The 15167-nt window shown below is 38.5% G+C and overlaps 1 protein-coding gene across 3 annotated transcripts in view; it reads right to left on the minus strand.

Annotated features, from left to right (window-relative positions):
• Nucleotides 1-15167, minus strand: part of LOC146517907 (A-type voltage-gated potassium channel KCND3-like) — a 112467-nt gene that overhangs the window by 14104 nt on the left and 83196 nt on the right. For 2 of the 3 annotated variants that reach the window (XM_085161037.1, XM_085161039.1), the window contains exons 3-4: nucleotides 14678-14840; nucleotides 3528-3629 (exon numbers count right to left, since the gene is read on the minus strand). In XM_085161037.1, coding sequence (XP_085017163.1) covers nucleotides 3528-3629; nucleotides 14678-14840 — 265 coding nt within the window. Of the gene's footprint in view, nucleotides 1-3527; nucleotides 3630-14671; nucleotides 14841-15167 lie in introns of all 3 variants that reach the window. The other variant, XM_085161038.1, reaches the window with a different exon arrangement.

Raw genomic sequence — 15167 nt, forward strand, 5'->3', positions numbered from 1 at the left:
TTTTGTTACTTTGTAGCAACTCAATTTATTTATTTCGGATTCAAGAAGGTCTTCTACCATCTGGGCATTTTTCAATATCCTCAAAGTGGATGTATGACCCAAATGTCAAGTTCCTGGAGATATCATTAGAGGGCTGTGATTTGTCAGTCTGGCCATCCAACTGATGTTGTAACTGCACTATTCAATCACATATTACCATAAATAGGTGTTCAAATCAGTTAGAGAATGACATTAATGCTCTTTATCCAATGTTAAGTTACTTCTGTATTCTGGAGCCGGCCTGGCCATTGCCTCAATGGAAGTGTGAAGGGTAATATCAGTTAGTTTGGCATTTAGCTGCGAGTCAGGTCCAGGATGCCGTGAGTTCAGGATATATAGAGTGCTATGTGCTGTGGCCTCAGTCACACAGGTCTAGACCAGCTGGTCACCATCTGGCAATCACCGGTCATGAGGATTAAATGTGTATTCCTTGAATACGCCTCACCTTTGTCACAAGGTGAAATAAGTCACAAAGAGGTTTACACTGAACACCTGCAAACACTTGCCAACTGCTCTCTCCAAGCAGTAGCGAAAACAGAGAGTTGTACCTCAAAGTAAAAGGCATAACTTGACTTTGAAGGCAAACTTTCTCCATTCTTGGTAATAGTTAGGTTATAATTGCAGACAAGATTTTCTATACAGAACACAACAGCAGTTGTCTCAAGGCACTTTATAATGTAAGGTAAAGACCCCACAATAATACAGAGAAAACCCCAACAATCAGACGACCACCTATGAGCAAGCACTTGGTGACAGCGGGAAGGAAAAACTCCCACTCCCAGAACTACCATAACTGTGGGCGGCCATGGCAACCTGCTAACGATCAAAGCCATCCGAAAGAGGTAATCGGTGCAGCATCGTCTTTGCAACCAATTTCACCAAGTGACTCATAATAACCTCCATGCACCCAGTTTTCCTGGTGACCTGTGGATACCAAATCTCTAGGCCTTTGTGATTGAGGTCTAAGCTAGCTCTTGAGTTATTACAGCAGTGCCTCCCTTTAAAGTTGGGTCTGCTTGTTGCCACTGTTTGTGCAATTATACATATGTTAAATATAAATAATACAATTGTGAAGCTTCCCACCTTTTTTCCTTTCATTTGCTGAGTAACCAGTGAAATAATAAATATAGTTTTATTTAAGCTGATGTCTGAGTTGTTGCATACTTCTATAGCACATTGATTGAGATAGTACCTAAACTCGGATCTTATTCAAGATTCACGATTCAAAGTGTTTATTGTCATGTGTACAGAAGAAATAGCATTTCTCTGTGCAATGAAATTCTTCCTTTGGTGTCCATACACAAATGCCAAGTTAGGTAAGGGTTAAAGGAACGAGATAATAAAGATAAAAATAAGGATAAAAAAATAATGAAAGATAAATAAATAAGTACAAAAATAAGTAAGTGAAGACAAGTGAGGTATGCAGATGTCGATGTCGATGGATGTACAAAGGGGCTTAATGTGTTGTGTTCAAAGTGTGCTGATGTACAAATCGCAGTTGGGGTAGGTCAGCTGTTCAGGAGTTTTATAGCATATATTCTGGATGTATGCTGCAGTTTGAAAAAAAAAAAAAAGCCATTGTTTCTTAATAACAATTAAAATAAATATCTTGTGTTTCACCTTTTTGAGCTGCCAGACAGATAATTCAGACTTATTTCAACACATTTATTTATGTACCCTTACTTTCTGTAAAAGTAAAAAGTTCTTTATTTATTTTTTTCTGAAATGGAGATGCTGTGAACCTTCAAAAATAAATGGGTGACATAAGGTATAATACCTATGAAAAATTTGATTTGGTCTAAGCGCATTATCAAGACTGGGAACACTCAGCTCCTGGGGCGGAAAGTTGATCATTTTGGAAACCTGAAAGTGAGCCAATGCATAGCTGATGGCATGGGAATGCAGGAAGTACAAATATATGTTATATATATACATATTTCAAGGCTTGATGGCATCAAGTAAATGAGTGATCCACTCATTTATTTTATATATATTGTCCTATTTCACTACAGTTTTCTTTTTTGTGTTCTTGTATGTGCTGATTTTTGTATAAGTGAAGCTGGCTTTTATGGGTGTGTGGCTTCTTTCTTTGTTGCATGACGCACCATTCCTCTGTGATACTGTTTTGAGCAGTTTTTTATAGATTTAAATGACTCCAGGAAAAAAGATCAGATAAAAGATAAAGCTGTAATGCCTTCGTATGAAAGATTACCATAAAACTCAACCGGATTATCAATACCCGTGATCTAAGTAACAAATAAAAAAAGCCAAGATGCAACCAGACCCCGAGTGAACTTCTAGTCTAACTAATGACTGTGACAGAATCAGTGATTTTTGTCATATATCTCCACTCCTACCTCGGACCCACGCAGCGTCACCGACTGTCAGAATTGACACCATCGTAATTTGATGCGCCAGGACTCTGGCAGCTTCATCACAGACACGAAAAGGAAAGGGGGGTGCTCAGTGCTCACAGATGGCATTTATATGATAATTCTAACCACTAGCAGACACCCATGAGCTTTCACACTGGACTCTATCAGGTCCAAATGGATTTTAGTAACCATCTGCAAGGAGGGGAGTGTGTCACTGAAAACACGAGCGATGGTCTAGATGGATGGGATTCAGCAAATTTGCTCACACGTTACCTAACACATCTTTCCATGGTGGTTATAAAATATATATATATATATTGTATAAAAGAGATGAGTAAATGTAGAGTGGGGGATGATTGATTCATAAAGTAGAAAGTTCTGATCTTTACGCGCAGACATGCATTACAGTAGAGTAAAGAATTATTTATGTCCTCTGAGAAACAGGCTGATGCGTGTTCTTAGGTTAGGCATTAGAAACTGAATTTCAAAACTACTTTCAAGTTAATCTCTATTGTCTCCACTGTTTCATTGTTCAGTGGCTCCGTTTTGCTTTGAAGCCTCCTTTAATGCACTAACAACCTAATTATCACCAAGAGCGACTCGACAAGCAAGTAAGAACAATCTTACATCCTAGATAACCTCAGCTTACCGTTTTCACAGACACGGATTAAATCAAGTCTCAGACTGATGAACAACCAAAAAAAGCACTTTGTTATTACACAGATAACACTCACATGGGGCATTATTAGCCTCTGCTATCACCTCTGCCCTGCATAACAACAAGAATGTAATGGCTCCAACTTCTTCTTTTATAGCCTCTAAATTACTTTTAAATTGTTCTCTGTTTATTTGACAGTAATTGTTGCCACTTTGCTTGTGTTTGCGTACTGCAGATGTGAAGTTGTTGCCTCCAAGCAACTGAGTTGCAGTGAACTGACATAATTAGTACATGGGCGTTTGACAAGGAACAACATGATTAATACTGAATTACGACCTGCTGGCATTGCACCATTTTTAATGAGCACGCTTAATTAAAACAGCTTCCAAGAAATCATCGCGCCCACTTTGCTGTTGGTGGATCTTCGCATTCAGAGGGTCAGGGGTCTTTCTCACCGTCAGCTCCAGCAGGTCGTTGAGAAGTCCGTTGCGTTTGCTCTGAAGGAAGGCGTTGGCGCTGCCGGTCTTGGCTATTCTTATCCTGGCCAGTCTGGCTTTCTGGGTGTGGGAAGAAGAAGAAGTCACAGCATCAGACAAGGTAGGCGGGAGGTCGGAGAAGATGACTAATACCTATTTAATGATGAGAATCTGTCAACTCATCACGCAAACTCTGTAGTAATTTTCACAGCTACTACATGACTGCTCTTATCTCTGCATTTTCAAGTTTCTCTCTTTCATTATATATGATAGAAACTGCTGACATGTTCTTGTGTCCGTAACATGCTGCTACTGAGTATGTCTGTAAGTCGGCACCCAAACAATACACTCATTTGGGATTGCTGAAAATTTAATTTCAAGTCTGAAATGAGCATAAATATGTTGCTATCTAGCTGCTGCAGATTTTTGCTCACATTTAGCTGAAATCCCAGTAGTGATGTTGGGCGATAAGGCCTGGCTCAGTTTCCAGTTTTTCCCAAAGATGCTGACTGAGGCTGAAGTCACCAGCTAGAAAAAGGTTTTAGATAGCAAATTCTACAATAATGGCTTGTCTTTGTGTTTGGGGGAAACATGATCGGATTTCAAGTTACTGGAGGCTTAAACCAACAGGTGTGCAAGAATATGAGGACCTTTAAACAGGTTTAAAACAGTTAAATAATATGTAAATACCTTGATCAGTTTTTAGTCTAACACAGTGCTCTTTTTAAATATATAAAGATCTCTTATGTTTTATAGAGAAAACAACAATCAAAATCATGAAAGCAATTCTTGGGTAGTTGTAGCTTTAATTGGGATGTCTGACAACAATTTTGCCAAGGCAGTGTAGATTGAATCAAAAAGCTTTTTTAAATGAATGTCTTCTTTTAACTTTCTATTCTTTCATCTGTAACTTTAGTCTTTATATTTTCTGATTCTTTACAACTTCGCTTTTTCTAGTTTTTCCTTCCAGTCCATTGATACTGAGTTGTTTGGTTTTGTTTTTTTTTAGAATTCATTTTATTTGGATCCCTGGAAGAGCAGCAAACTCTGACTAATCATAAATAAAGAATGAAGAATCACGATGATCTCTTTGAAACTCCAATTTTTGGCAGAAAGTTGTGAGACTTTTGAGTCTGAACCCTTCAGATAGATTCTTCTAAAACAGGATAAAACTAAAGAGTCGATCCACCAAGAAAAGCAACAACAACAAAAAATGAGCTCAAACTAAGAAAAATATAAATGCAACATGAAGCCAAGTCTTGCATTTATTGGTAATTGATAATTTGCTGCATTAGTGCCAATTATGCCCATGAGAACCTACTGCGTACAAAATTGCAAAGTCTGTTTGCCAACATTTATCAGTGTATTTTATTCCCTTTCTGTTGCAGCAGAAATATAAAATTGCTTTAAATAACAGATAAAATAATAGAACAAAGGAGACAGGAAATGAGAGACATTGCATTAAGGATTTCATCACATGAAGAGGATATTATGACAACTGTAAGGTGAGCTTTATCTTTAACCTCACCCCACATTGCTCTCTCTCTCTCACCGAAGAGAGATACCGAAGAACATCTGCTTTCCAGACACGATTCAAAAGTAATATTTAGACGCTTCAAAAACCGCCTGTCAAACTAGTGAAGTTGTATAAAAAGCTGGAACCTGAGAGGTAATAATAGTGCTTGTGTATGTACGTGGTCAGTATGTGAAACAGGGGTAAAATGCGAGGATCATTGACTGCTTCTTTCTGCAGCTGAAGAGTGAATGAATTAGGAACCAGTGAAATTACCGTCACAAGCTGCCTGGCTTTATGATTGATCAAAAGTACTACTTGACACAAGAAAGGGAAAAATATAAAAGAATAATCGTCTCTGATTCTTCTGTAAGTGCAAAAGGTTGCGCTGAGCGCCTGTGATGAGCTGCTGAGCCCAAACAGTTCTCTAAGAAACTTTTACTCTAAACACATGAAAACTCTGCTAAAACCCAGAGGTGTGATTGAGTCTCATTTAGTTCAAAGTTAAAGACAGTGGGAAATATTGAAGCAGATTAAGTCAAACTGGTTTAAAATCAAGTCCCTGAATAGTTAATAAAGGTATCACACATGGATCAATATTTGTCTAGCTGCAATACAAATGATTCGTTTTCCAACTGAGCACTGTAGTGTTCATTTTTATGCTGTAAACCATTGTGTATGCTCTTGAACGAACTGCAAACCAGGCCTTTTAAAGGTCAATTTGCTTTTGATGGCCTTAAAATCCCATTGATGTAAAAGTTTGTCTGAGCCCCAGAAGGACTGAATGAATCTTTTATTGAAATATTAGTGAAAATGTAACTGAAAATTCTCTACCAATGATAAGGAATTTATTGTTTTGTCCTACAAAACTCATCATCATAAAAATGCCAAACAGAAAAAATTATGTTTGCAACCAAATAATTTAAAAGTAAGTAAAAAATGTAAATAAATAACTGAAACGAACCGAGGAATTTTCTTACGTCAGATCAGAAGCGCCCAATCCCAGTCCTCGAGAGCTACTGCAGCTTTTAGATGCATCCCTACTCCAACACAGCTGAATCAAAGGGTTGGATTACCTCTTCAGCATGCCACCAAGTTTGGCAAAGGCCTAATAACAAGCCATTCATTTGATTCAGGTGTGTTAGAACAAGGACGCATCTAAAAGCTGCAGGACGGTAGCTCTTCAGGACTGGGATTGGGCACCCCTGTGTCAGATTGTACCCATGTTCACCACAGTACCTGTCATGGTCCTGGGTCTGTGACTCAGTGTTTTGATCTTGTATTATTATTTTTAGTAGTCTGTAGTCTCTTCTTGGTTCATGTTTACTAGTGTTTTGGGTTCTGTATTTCTTGCTCTTAGCTTTTGGTCTCGATGCCCCTCATGTTACTCTGTTCCCTTTGTTGTGTCGGTGTATTTCCTGTTTTACTTTGAAGGTCTGTGTCTGATGTTAGTGTATTCACTTTGCATTCTCCTTGTTTTGTCATATTCATTAGGTTCAGCTGTGTCTCCCTTCTGTGTGTAGTTTCCTCCTGTCCCTCTGTGTGTATTTATAAAGTGTGTGTTCTCTTGTGCGCGCCACGGGTCCGTCCGTGTTAACTCCGTGTTTTCTCCCTGTGTATCTTACCCCGTGTTTGCTCTGCTCTCATCTCCTTCAGGTTTCAGATTTGTTTGTTTGATCCTTAGTTTTTCTAGTTCAGCTTTTCTTAGTTTTGATTTTGCCTCTCTTGCTTTTGTTATTGTAAGTAAAGCTCAGTCGCATCAAGTAAGTGCCTGCATTTTGGGTCCTTCTTCATAACTCCACGTGGCTTGCCCCGCTAGCCGTGACAGTACCCAAGTTCATGTCTTCAGTTCATTGTGCCTCATTAATGTATACTAAGAAAGTGTACTAGGAAAATACTACTGTATATTAGGCTTTGTCTGCACAATTTGCAAGTTTAAAAGTTCAAAAAAAGGTAAAAAAATAAAAGATGTGCATTAGTAAGTAAGTAAATCTAACTTGAATTTCTTTTTGTGCATAATTATTTGTTACTCTTTAAAAGAAAAGATACAACATGTCAATCTTGTAATCAATGCACAAAAATGTCTGCTGTTACTGTAGCCAAAAAGCTTCTGTCTTTATCCTTTATTCCAAAAAGTCTTTGCGTACATATTAGCAAGCTGCAGTTTTACTCTAATGTTCATTTTGGATAGAAAGAACGTTTTAATGACAAGCTTCACGTGCAGCTTAAGCTTGTGATTCTCTTTCAGACTATAAATGTGTGCATGCTAATAGCAACAGGTGCAAGCATTACCTGCACATCCTGTAATGAAATCTTACATTATCTGAGACTTCTCTAGCCCTAGACAGACTGGCATTTTTTCTCATGTTGTTGAAAATCTTTTCTACTTCTAGAATAATTTTCCTTGGACTGGAATGGTTAGGTTTTTTTTTCTTCTTTTGGATTCATAAATATCCCAAAGGTCTCAGGAAGCTCTTTAGATGTAGGCATAATGATGCTGCACATTTCAATAACAAAGAGAATAGAAGACACTGGATGTTTGGTGTCACATATCATCTAAGGAGAATCTTACAATTGGCACCCAAGCTGAAATGTGATTGATCTGTTTTAACTTCATTTAACCAGGAACTTCTACTGAGATCAAATTTCACAAGGGATTCTTGACCGAGGAAGCAAACATTAAATACAACCTCTACAACACAATATATTGCATACAAATATCCACAACATGAAGCGTAAAACACAAGAGAAAAACACCCACAGCTCTAATTCCCCATATTCCCTACAATGCTTTTAAATTCACTAGTGGCCTTTTTTTCTGAAATTTTATGTCATTTATATTTTCAAATTATGAAAATGATTAAAAATTTTCTGTCTTTTTCATACAGCTTTCATCTAAAAGGGCTGTTTGAGAGTTGATCATATGTTTGCTTGTTCATATATGTTGAAAAATTCCACAGCGTTCAATTTATATACTTTACTGCTTTATTCCTTAAGATAGAATAAAACTTAATGTAGAATAAAACTGAAAACCTCATGAATGTGTTATTTTTATGGCAAATGCACTCAAAGCACTTTATACAGCATCTCTCAATCACACAAGCTCTTTCTAACATTCCCACTCTAATGAATGCATTGTGAGCAGCTCGAGGTTAAGTATCTTGGCCAAGGATACTTTCACAGGCAGACTGGAGGAGCCAGGGACAGAACCACCAACCCTCTTATTAGCAGATGACTTGCTCTGCCTCCTGAGCCAAAGCTACCTGAATAAACCTCATTCTTCTATTAAAGTATAAAAATTCTGATGAAAGTATCAAATACTTGATACTTTGTTATTCTGATACATCAAATTCCCTCCATAAAATTAAAAACAAAGCATGACACTGTAAAAGGGGAGGAGAGGTTACGTTAAAAATCCGTCAAAATCCCAAAAGTTGAAATTCACTAAACTCAACTTTAGAAGTAAATGCCTCCTAAAGGGTGATGAATAAGTATTTCACGGCTGGGGAAGTTCTTTAAGAAAGTTCGGTGTGCCCCGAACGAGCCTCTTCAACAACCTGACTAAAGCCCAGTCATGATTGTGGTGATTTTACTTCATCGGTGGTCTCAGTTGACCGCACAAATCAGACCTATATGCTCCAACATTACCACCCACAGTCTGACAGTCAGACAGCAGAAAGGTTCAAAATGTTCACCTCCAAGACAAGTGAGCCTTGAAACTACTGCTATATAGAGCCCTCTTCCTGTTTTTTCTTTCTTCTACCCCAATAAGACCTCTTACACTTCCTCCTTCTGCTTCCTCGGTCTTCTTTTTATTCTCTTACTCTTTTTACTCTTGTCAGACCTCCATCCCTCTTTCCTCTCTTGCTCCCATCGTCTTGTTTTGCCCTCACGTCTCTGGTCTCAGGACTTTTTTTCCTTAACAACCTGCCATCTCTCAGTGTGGCTCCACTTGACTTTGCTGTCCCATTACCGGTGTGACCTCAGTCCATTTACTGCCTCAACACTTATCGGCACTCTGACTGCACTGTGCTGCAGTGCTGATTTGCTGAAGGAATAAAAGAGGAACCTGTCTCTGTCATCTGCACGTTTGGTTTTCAAATTATTGGGGAATTAGGAGCATTAGTATCAGGGCAGGGGTTGTTTCTGTGGCTAGTTATATCCTCAGTGGGTTATTGAACTTCAAGACAGACTGTACTTCGCACTGAGGCATACACTCCAGTAGTTAGCAGGCAATAACTATCATTAAGCCCAATTTGGTTTCTCTACTTTCTATTTAATGACTGAGAAGCTACGACGGATACACGAGAAGACCTTTTTGTAAAATCAAATCCCCTGATGACTACATAATTGTAATAGGAACCGAGAGCAGTGTGTGTTTATAGAAGAATGAAGACGAATGAGATCTGGAGAGAAATGGGAGCCCAGAACATATAAAGTAATAAAAGGAAAAGGAATTTTTAAACAGAGTTAACATAACAGATATTTCCCCTTGATTTTTCTTCCTATTGTTTTAAGTTATATTAAAAGCAGAAGAAGAAGAAGTTACTTCATTAGATCAAAAATAGCTCACTGGGGGACACTGTACAAAAACCATGAGCAGTAGTCCATCATTTGTTTATATTTTGCTGGAAAAACAATGAATTGTTTCACTGGTTTATTGAAACATGTGCTAGCATACATATACAGCCATCTTTATTTTTCATTACAGACTGAACTCTCAGAGGGAAACTTTCCTGTAGTCTTCAGGAATACCCCCAACCCCCCAGAACATTTAAATCTCTTGGCTGCCTTTTGTTCCCAGACTGTTCTAGTTAATATCAGGGCCCAGGCTCTGGGCAGGCTGGTCTACGACTCATAGTGTTGCTTAGTTTTGCCCAGATCCCCAACATCACCTTTGACAAGGTCCCCAACACCACTTGCTGAAATGAAGCTGCAAACCATGACAGTGAGCCTCTGCTGTGTTTAACAGATGATTGTAGACACTGTTGTACATATTGACAATGAAACAGGCAAAATAAACTCAGCTATGTTCCAACCTGTTTCCTCTCCTGCCATTATCTTGTGAGTACAAATTGTGTCTCCTCTTGTCCTTTGTCATGTCCTTCTTCATAGTTGTGTGTCCTCCTACTTTGTGTTTCCTGGTGTTTAGTTTTCCAGTGTGTGAATGTGTGTGTGAATGGGTGGATGACTGGATATGTAAAGCGCTTTGGGGTCCTTAGGGACTAGTAAAGCGCTATATAAATACAGGCCATTTACCATTTACCATTTCCTGCTCCTGCCCTGCATTTGTGTTGGATTTCGTTGTTGTTTTAGTTCATTCCTGTATTCAGAATCCTGCATCTGGGTCTGTTTTTTTGCCTGCTATAACTGTCATATGTCAAGAGGAGCTTCTTGACAGCCTCCCTTCCAGCATTTCTAATGAGGCTTCGGTGAACAGTAGATGGATCAATTGAAGGGCCAAATGCATCTCTCAGGGTTGGTGTCGGTGTCTTGTGCTATTTTCTAAGGACATGACTTTGACATACTGTTCATTTGCTCTTTTAGGCCTGCCACTTTTTCTTTTGTCCTCCACTTATGCACTTTAATCCTTTTTTACCGACACACTGCACACTAAATAATCGAAATATTCTAAATCAGTGGTCCCCAACCCCCGGGCGTTTGGTACCGGGCCGCGAGAGTTGAGGCTCGGGTGTGAAATGTATGGTTTTCAGGGTTTTTATCAGTTTTTAGCGTTATTTTGTTATCGTTTTTATCATTAACTCTGTTTTCCTGGGTCTTTTCACATGTGTTATGAATAAATCTTCTTTTTTTCGGTACCTGTACTAGTTTTATTTTGTTGTATTTATCTGCGACAATTCTTGAGCCAGGGGCGATCGTGGCTCAAGAGTTGGGTGTTCGTCTTGTAATCGGAAGGTTGCCGGTTCGAGCCCCGCCTCGGACAGTCTCGGTCGTTGTGTCCTTGGGCAAGACACTTCACGTACCGCCTACTGGTAATGGCCAGAGGGGCCGATGGCGCGATATGGCAGCCTCGCTTCTGTCAGTCTGCCCCAGGGCAGCTGTGGCTACAACTGCAGTTTGCCTTCACCAGTGTGTGAATGTGAGAGTGAATGAATAGTGGTATTGTAAAGCGCTTTGAGGGGTCCCAAAAAGCACTATATAAATGCAATCCATTATTATTAAAGGCCGGTCCCTGAAAATATTGTCGGGCATAAACCGGTCCATGGCGCAAAAAAGGTTGGGGACCACTGATCTAAATAGCAAAAACACTATTTTATGCTAATTAACCATGTTGTCTTTAGCATCTTTTAATAGATTCAACTAAAGAAGTAGCAAGAAATTATATATTTTTGGGATGTGCCTAAAATTTATAATCTAGAACTGGTTTGTTGCTAATATGTTTATTTGGTGTAAGCACAACACTGGCTCATCCCTTGAGTTAGGAGCCTTTTTTCTGCTTGAATGATTCACAGGTCAGTGTTAAGAGGCTTAAAAAGCAAAAACATTCCTCTGAAAGTGGTCAGATAGAAAGACTGGAAAAACTGAAAATGAGTGAAAAAGCAGACAATGACCAAGATAAACTAAAGCTTCACAAAAACACCAACGTGTGTGAGGGATTTTTTTGTTGTGTAATAGGATTAAATCCATTTAAAGCCATGACAGAATGTAGCTTGTCATGTTGAAATACCAGAACAAGTTATTTTTTCATTTCCTATTAATCGCAATGTAACATTTTTTTTAATACATTACCAAGTCCAGACCTACTTTCTTTTTTTAAAATTTGTTTTATTCACGTGACACTTTAGATACAAACATTTATGCTAAATTACTATATTAAAGCCACCTATAGACCTTAACTCTAATTGCTGAATCAGATTTCTTTCTAAGCACTTTGGCACTTCCGTGTTTGCTTACATTTTGTTGTCCTGTCTGTCGTTTCAACTTTGAGTTTTTAAGCCTTTAAGCTTTTAAAATGTGAATAATGGTTTACTTGCATCAGGGATTTCTACTGAGGGAAGATCCTCAACGACCACGGCAAAAAGCAGCAATAAAATGTTATTTCTTTTTAATTATCCTTTAACAGCTTAATAATGTTTTTGTAAATTAATTCCTCATTGAGAGTGGGCTATGTTTCCCAGAGAGCCTCCTCACTGCTTTAATAGGCACTATAAGCTTGAAAAGCATCAAAAAGCTAAAAGAACTTCATTAGTGTGAAGAGTTTATGGTCCCTTTGTGGTCTAAAAATGTTTTACAACCACTGAAAGATGATATCTAAAAAAAGAAAATCCTTCAAGATCAATATAAAAAGCAACTTGCACAACAAATGCATGGGGGGAAAAAAGCTGCTGGGTCATGGAGTATATTTGGTCAGCCCTACTGTCAGTCGCTGTTGCTTAGCAACAGTACGACCATGACTTAATGACCATTGACATTAAGCATGTCAATATCAAAACAATAGACATTCTGTCAATGAACAAGTAACTATTTCATCTGTTATGGAAGTGTTACAGAAGAAGTGCTGCAGAGGTTGTATTTTCTGTATACCACATCAGTGGGAAACAGTGTTTTAAAGTAGCAATGACACAATAAAATAATTTAGTGCGTCATATTTTTATGAAACATACACAACTGGGCAGCCTTTTGAAAATATTATGAAACCAGATGTAAGTACACAAGGTTTTTCTCAATTTCTTGAATGTAAATATTACCAAGACTGACTGAGGTTTGATCTAACAGGATGAATCCAACTTCACCAGTTCACCAATTCATTGCCTCTATCAGACCTATTTTACTCAGAACTGAGCCTCACTGGACTCAATAAAGGTGTGAGATAGCCCATGCTGTTGTGTTTGAACTGATTGAAATCAGTATATTAATTAGAAAACCGCACACCTAGGATTCTAATATCAGTAAGGATTCAAATCACACTTTTCCCTCCTCAATTAGCTATCAGCAGCTGCTCTCTAACTTAATAGCGCTCTTATCTAGCCCCATAGAAAGGTCAAGCCTACTGGGGGAATTGTAGTGAATGGCTGGCTAACATTTGGTACTTAGTGTGTGTCTAAGAAACACACAACTTGTGTGTGAGTGTGTCTAAAAGTATGTTAAGTTAATGTCCATCTGAAGGGCAACACATTTCTTGTGTGTATGATGGTGCTGAAAAATGTGGGATGAATTATGGTGAAGGACATTCATTCGCAAAGCAGTTGTACAGTTCCTAATTGGGGTCAGTCCCTTTCACCGGCACCTTTTTTTAAGTTCGTAAAACACCCGTGTGCCTTTCATATGAACGAAACTCATCTGTCATCAAGATCTTTAAACTCACATCCATTATTTTAATGATGTGAATAAAACAAAAGGTCTTTCAAAAGTTTTTATTCCCATTTTAGGACTAACTATTAGTACCCGCACATCCAAAAGTTTTACTCAACATTTCATCCTCCCATTTATTCTCATTAACTTAATAATGTGTCATATTGCATTACAACTTTGGCCTTTTGAAAATATTAGTAATATTTGCACATGATTTAACACAGCCACTGATTTCAGCCACACATATTCCTTAGGGGTGCAACAATACTCGTACAGTGCTTTCGGTTCGGTACGCATATGTATCGAACAATACAAAATTTATAATTTATTTTATCAACTTTCCTTCTGACGATGCTGTCTGTGTTGAGCGCTCAGTGGATCTGCGCTCGACAGCGCAGCCTAGGCGGAGTAGTCGAACACAGATTCACTGAGCGCAGGGCAAGCTAGCGAAACAGAAGTTAAGCTAGTTGCAACATGGCAAATTGAACCTCCCCCGCCCTCATTCAGATCTGGCGTTTGGAACTATTTTGGTTTTCATGTGACGTATGACCCTGAAGGTAAGCGCCTCATGGACAAAAGTAAAACAGTATGTTGGATGTGCCACGCAATGCTCAATTATATTGGTGGGAACTAGTGCGTTAGCGCAGTTAGCTCGTTAACGTGTTGGCCATCCAGCCCCACGCACGGGCCGATCCGCGGTAGCTCGTTAACGGAGATTTGCCGTGTTGTGGCGTTAACGTCATTTCAACGAGATTTACGCTGACAGCACTAGTGGGAACACAACGAATATGACTGCACATTTACTCCGACATCATCCTAGTGCAAAGACAAGTGGAAGCAGACAAAAACAACAAGCACGCATGCTACAAACTTTACCCGAGTCATTTAGACAGCCGTTAGCACATGATTCTCATTATGGGGACCTGATATGTTTAATATGCTGCTGAGAATATACCCCAGAAGAAGCGTATAGTGTAGCTTTTATTTTGGAAAGAGACATTTCTCTGTAATAAACTCTCTTTTCCAAAGATGAGTGATTTCTCGATCAGATAGATTTATTTTTTTAATTACTTTGTTGTTTCAGCAACATTAAATTTAAAAACTGTACTTTTGAGTTAAAATATATATTTATAATTTTAATAAATGACAAATTAAAAAGGCATGAACACTTTTTTGTATCGAAAAAATATCAAACCGTGACACCAAAGTATCGAACCAAACCGTGAATTTTGTGTATCGTTGCACCCCTAATATTCATTGTTGTCCCTGTCGAAGTACATAAGATAAAGACACTAACTTGTACCTTCTGAGCACGCCGTTTATCTGCTCTCTGGTTCTGGTGGTAGATGCGGCTGAAGTTGGAGACAATGACAGGGACGGGCAGAGCAATCACCAGGACACCACTCAGGGAGCAGATGGAGCCAAAGATCTTTCCAGCAATTGTCTTTGGCACCATGTCCCCATACCTACAAAAGGAGATAAATGAGAAAGGTTAGGAAAAAGATGAACGTTGATGCATAGTTTCAAATGCACTTTACTGTGTAGTTCTATGCACCTGTTTTAATGTGTTTTGAATATGTGCATAAAGAAACAAGAAAAAAAGAAAGATATAAATTGTATAAAAAGTCCTTGCTCTTTGACTGATGTGAAAAAAAAGCTGGCATATTAAAAGTAAGGCTATAGTTTTTGAATACACTTGATATTGTGGTGCTTGCTTCTACTACTGTAGACAAAGCAGCAATTCACACTACCTGCCACTCATCAGAAAGGTCAAAAAAATACAGAATAAACAC

Source organism: Neolamprologus multifasciatus, chromosome 5, assembly GCF_963576455.1.
Source record: "Neolamprologus multifasciatus chromosome 5, fNeoMul1.2, whole genome shotgun sequence".
NCBI classification, from domain to species: Eukaryota; Metazoa; Chordata; class Actinopteri; order Cichliformes; family Cichlidae; genus Neolamprologus; species Neolamprologus multifasciatus.